Source organism: Aquarana catesbeiana, linkage group LG05 (genome assembly GCF_042186555.1).
Source record: "Aquarana catesbeiana isolate 2022-GZ linkage group LG05, ASM4218655v1, whole genome shotgun sequence".
NCBI lineage: Eukaryota > Metazoa > Chordata > Amphibia > Anura > Ranidae > Aquarana > Aquarana catesbeiana.
The window spans coordinates 552,411,552-552,417,551 of NC_133328.1; the positions used below are offsets into that span (position 1 = coordinate 552,411,552).

At 46.9% G+C, this 6,000-nt stretch overlaps 1 protein-coding gene across 1 annotated transcript in view; it reads right to left on the reverse strand.

Annotated features, from left to right (window-relative positions):
• The window catches only part of SNX16 (sorting nexin 16), a gene marked incomplete at its 5' end in the record, with an annotated part of 52,620 nt that extends 47,417 nt beyond the window's left edge, over window positions 1-5,203 (reverse strand). The window contains 1 exon segment of the mRNA XM_073631877.1: window positions 4,762-5,203. Within this exon segment, the coding sequence (XP_073487978.1) occupies window positions 4,762-5,118 (357 nt within the window).
• Between the last annotated feature and the right edge of the window lie 797 nt (window positions 5,204-6,000).

The following is a 6,000-nucleotide window of genomic DNA, read 5'->3' on the forward strand; positions in this document are numbered from 1 at the left end:
AGATGATGCTATTCGATTGGCTTTCTAATGACAGACATTCTTTGAGGGCTATGGTTAGTCAGAACATATTTTTAGACAAGATCAGGACCAGCAGTATATGGATTAAACTCAATCACAGGTGCAGGAAATATGCCATGACTACAGATTTCAGTGTATGGCAATGTATGGGGATAAAACAATAAATTAGGTGTCAACAATTCCATTGTTATTGTTATCTGCAGCTTTCAATCCAGCCCTCCCTTAACCACTTCAATACCGGGCACTTTCACCCCCTTCCTGCTCAGACCAACTTTCATCGCTGTCACACATTGAATGACAGACAACTGCACGGTCATGCAACACTGTACACAAACTCAATTTCTATCATTTTGTTCACACAAATAGAGCTTTCTTTTGGTGGCATTTAATCACCGCTGGGTTCTTCAGAAATTAAGGTCTAAGTGTATTCCAATACATTTCTTAGGTGAAAAAAAACACTAGGGATCAACCGATTATCAGGACAGCCAATTAGTGCGGGCCGATATCAGCGTTTTCCAAAAAAAATAAAAATATATGGAATTGGTCACAAACTAGACCGATATCACTGACATTGGTCTCTGCGGGCCGCGGCCATCTTTTTGGGGGCCCAGAAGCCTGCAGACCCAGTGCGCAGGGGCGCGCGGCACACAAAGTCATTATGCCTCCACACACTGGGCCTAACGTTCTGTCTGACAGGCCTCGCCAGTCGGACGGACACGCCAGCCACCCACAGTAAGGTGCCAGCCAGCAGCCACAACCTACAGCAAGGTACCAGGCAGGCCAGTCAGCTGTCACCCACCCACATCAAGGTGCCAGCCAGCAGCCACTCACCCACAGCAAGGTGCCAGCCACAAACCGAAAGGTGCCAGCCAGGCCATCCAGCAGCCACCCACAGCAAGGTGCCAGCCAGGCCATCCAGCAGCCACCCACAGCAAGGTGCCAGGCCATCCAGCAGCCACCCACAGCAAGGTGCCAGCCAGGCCATCCAGCAGCCACCCACAGCAAGGTGCCAGCCAGGCCATCCAGCAGCCACCCACAGCAAGAGGCCAGCCAGCAGCCACCCACAGCAAGGTGCCAGCCAGCAGCCACCCACAGCAAGGTGCCAGCCAGCAGCCACCCACAGCAAGGTGCCAGCCAGCAGCCACCCACAGCAAGGTGCCAGCCAGCAGCCACCCACAGCAAGGTGCCAGCCAGCAGCCACCCACAGCAAGGTGCCAGCCAGCAGCCACCCACAGCAAGGTGCCAGCCAGCAGCCACCCACAGCAAGGTGCCAGGCCATCCAGCAGCAACCCACCCACCGCAAGGTGCCAGCCAGCAGCCACCCACCCACCGCAAGGTGCCAGCCAGCAGCCACCCACCCACAGCAAGGTGCCAGCCAGCAGCCACCCACCCACAGCAAGGTGCCAGCCAGCAGCCACCCACCGCACGGTGCCAGGCCATCCAGCAGCCACCCACCCACCGCACGGTGCCAGGCCATCCAGCAGCCACCCACCCACCGCACGGTGCCAGGCCATCCAGCAGCCACCCACCGCAAGATGCCAGCCTGCAGCCACCTACCCACCGCACGGTGCCAGCCAGCAGCCACCCACAGCAAGGTGCCAGCCAGCAGCCACCCACAGCAAGGTGCCAGCCAGCAGCCACCCACCCACAGCAAGGTGCCAGCCAGCAGCTACCCATTCACCCACCCACAGCAAGGTGCTAGCCAGGCAGCCAGCAGCCACCCACCCATGTTCAGTTTATACCAGATTTGTGCATAAAATAGTTGTTATTTTTGAAAAGTTTAAATGTACAAAATATCAGCACATAAAATCTGCTATCGGCAGGAGAGGTGGGCAAAATATCGGGATCGTATCGGCACCAAAAATAAACAAATATCAGTCGATCCCAAAAAAAAAAAAAAAGTTTTCATATTTTAGTTTTTTACATACCATCACCAGTGCAGTAAAGCATCGTCCTATAACTGGTGTGTCAGTGAGCAGGGACACTGACTGGTGACCATATGCAAAAGAAAAAAAAAAAAAAAAAAACCCTTGCTTACTGGGCACTTAAACCCCTTTCCTGTCCAGGCCAATTTTCAGCTGTCAGGGCTGTTACTCTTTGAATGACAATTGTGTGGTCATGCAACACTGTACCTATATGATATTTTTATGACTTTTTTTCACACAAATAGAGCTTTTCTTTTGGTGGTATTTAATCACTACTACGGCTTTTATTTTTTGCCAAAATATTTTTTTTTTTTTTGCTATAAAATGTATTTTTTACATCACGTGTAAACCACGTGATCAGCTGTCATTGGCTGACAGCTGATCCCGTGGTAGGGGGCCAGGATCTCATTGACTCGCTGATCAGAGAGCGCGCGGCCCGCAGGCAGCTCATGCACGGGAGGATGTCCATGGACGCCCTCCCGGCAATTTAGGGCCATGCTGTAACCATCTTTTGGCTATAGCGTGGGTGCAGGGGGGGTTGATTTTCTTTTTTTTACATATTGTGATAGAGTAGTACAGTGTTACCATAGTGAGGAGATAGGAATTTTTATTTTTTTATTTGTTTTTTTAATTTTTTTTACACTTACACACACACACACACAACCACACCAGGCTTGCTTAAAGCAGTAAATTTCACTGGTATAAGCAAGCATTTTTACTCAATGAAATGGATTAATTCAGTGTGTATTGTTGTGATTAACTGTAAATGGCCACAGCTAATCACATGGTTAGTCTGGTTGAAAAAAGACACAAGTCCAACCAATACAGATGTAATTGGCCCTGTCTACCATGTGATCACTGGGACCAATCACAGCTAGCAACACAACTGTACACCATGAATGGAAGCCATTCATTGTTTACAATTGTCATGTGATCTGCTGAGATTGGTCACAGCGATCACATGGTACCGGCAGCAGGCTGGTACACCGATCTGTCATCAGATATGTGGGGTGGACACAGCAGGTGACAGATCGCATTGGAGTGCAGCCTGTCAGCCCAGCGCGAGACACAGTCTAGGGAGGATGTCAGATGACATCAACACAAAGGAACAGGGCTCCCACACGGGTGTCATTTTGCAATGGCCTGGGCAGGCAGCAGTTAAAATATGGCTGACCATTTACGGACTGAAATTTGACTGATTCCTGATGAGCCTGCTGAAATTTCCTGTGTGGGTGGCCCTGTTGGTCCCTTCCCACCCTGTATATTCTAAGGAGCTGGGCAGGAAACTGTTGGCTGAACAATGGCTGCATCCAATCAGATGCAGCCACTGTTCCGGGAATTCGGCCATCAAACAATAGCCACAGAGGGACATTATCATCCATGCTGTGTAGCATGAATGGAAGGATCCATTACTAAAGCAGTAAAAGACACCTATTCATTCAGCAATACTAAGTTATAGTTGTATATGAGAACCTCATGTCCATAGAGATCCATACAATGCTACCATCAGTCTCCAAATTTATAAACAGAGGGCCAGTTTACTGTCCTTCAAAACTTTAGAGGGGCTGGGCGTCAGTGGGAGTGAACGATGCCTTATTTTTGGTATTAGAGAAATAGTGTCCCATCATTCATGTCAGTGGGGGTGATAAGTAGTGTCCCATCATTAGTGTGGGGGGGCGAGAATAGTGTCCGATTCATTGGGGTCGGGGGGGGGGGGATAGTGTCCCATCATTGGCGTCAGTGGGGGAGGGGAATGGTGTCCCATCATTGGTGTCAGTGGGTTGAATAGTGGCCCATCGCTAGTGTCAGTGGTGCGGGGGAGAATAGTGTCCCATCATTAGTGTCAGTGGGGGGCGGGGGGGAAATAGTGACTCATTGTTGGTGTCAGTAGAGAAATAGTGCCTCATCATTGGTGTCAATGGGGGGGGGGAATAGTGCCTCATCATTGGTGTCAATGGGGGGGGGAATAGTGCCTCATCATTGGTGTCAATGGGGGGGGGAATAGTGCCTCATCATTGGTGTCAATGGGGGGGGGGAATAGTGCCTCATCACTGGTGTCAATGGTGGGAATAGTGCCTCATCATTGGTGTCAATGGGGGGAATAGTGCCTCATCATTGGTGTCAGTGGGAGGAATAGTGCCTCATCATTGATGTTAGTGGGAGGAATTATGTTCCACTGTTAATGGCAGTGGGTGGAAGTGTCTCCCAAGGGCAGATAAAGGCAAGCCATCTCCTTCTTCCCCTCGACATGCAGGAAATATGTGAAAACTGGACCAAGGTCCAAATACAGTGAGTAATAGCAAGAAAACCTGTAGGATGTAAAAACTAGAATCTATATCTTTTAATTATCAAAAGGGGATTGAAGACATCTAAAGGTTAAGTAGAAACTGTATTTAGCACAGGTGGGAGTCTTTTTAAAGGGTTTCGTAATGCTGGCTTGCTACTTTTCTGGTTAAGGCTAAATAAAGATCACAAGAGTGACATTAGGGCTCAGGTGGGTAGCCCAATGCTAGATTTTTACCAGATGAGCTGCAGACATTGTGAGAGGCCGGAGCTATCGGAGGAGGTAAGTACAGACTGGCTGGAAGAAGACTCAGGAGTAGAGGAGGATAAGGAGAGGGGGTGGGTGACTTTTGATATAAATGTATACATGTATTATGAAAATGAGAGTGTGTGTGTGTGTGTGTGTGTGTGTGTGTGTGTGTGTGTGTGTGTGTGTGTTTGTATGTGCATCGTTTCCACTTTCGGCAGTTAAAACCCCACACTGGGTTTTTGGAGCCTAAAAATCAATGTAACATTGTACATGGATAAAACTTACCGTAAACTTGGCTCGTTCTTCCATTACTTCATATCCTAAAATGGTTGGAGTTGAAGGCCTTTCCTCCAGATCCACTGAATTTGGTATGTGTTCATGTTCCACTGGTCGGGAACTGTACTCTACTGACGAGTCAAACTTAGTCCTGATGAGAGGGCTGCCACATACAGATGAAGTGCAGCTCATTTGATCGGGTGCACTCAGCTTCTTGCGCCCTCTGGGATCTTCATGTGGCTCCTTTGAGGAGTTTGAACTGGTTGAGCTGCTTCCAAGTGAGGAGCTCCTTTGGCTTCTAGTTGTAATGCTGCTGGCAGAAGAATTTCCTATTGGCACAGGCATAGGTACAAAAGGAGTTGCCATACTTGTTGCACTTTTCAGCTGTTTGACTGTGCCAAATGATACCACCCATCTAACAAAGCATTCTGGTTGCACAAAAATACAGAATCTGTTGGAAAAACGAAACAGAAAAGATTGTGGAATGGATTGTGAAAGTATACAAACCTAGTTTTTATTTAATTCCAGATTTTTATTAATATGCGTTTAGAAGTGACAAGAAATTTTTTTTAAAAAAGTTGCAGGTAAAAGCAAAAATAAAATATTTTAACTTCGTATTGTTTTTGCTTAAATGTTTTTTTCATTCACTTGCAATGTGCCTTTAAAGTGTCACTAAACCCACATCATAAAAAAAAACTATCAATAAATAGTGTATTACATGCTGGTCATACTCAGTCACTATGAGATTTGTTTTCTGTATTCTGCAAAAAAAAAAAAAAAAAAACCTGGTTGATCATGCTGCTCTTTGTCCCCCTTCTTTCCATGTCCCCAATGCAGCTAGGGGATTATGCTCAGTTTTCAGTGAGTTTCTATGCTGAGCATTTCCTCCCTCTCACATCTCAGTAGCCTACGTGACTATTGAGTCACACATGTGGGAGTATACACAGTGGTAAATGATACCCCAGTCCCTCCTTCCCCCTCCATACCAGCTAAACACATTGGGGGGGGGGGGGGGGATATTACATATAGATTGATAGAGGCTTCACCTATCTCTTATTCTAGAACACGGGCTGGAGGGGTGTGCTACAGCCTGTGACTGGTACAAAACTGCTTACACAATGTTATTGCCAAAAAAAAAAAAAAAAATTTGATTTCAAATTGATATTTGTATGACAATTTAAATGGTTTATTGATATTATTTATTTTTACTCTGTATTCCTAAGGCTGTTTTTTATTTTTATTTTGAAC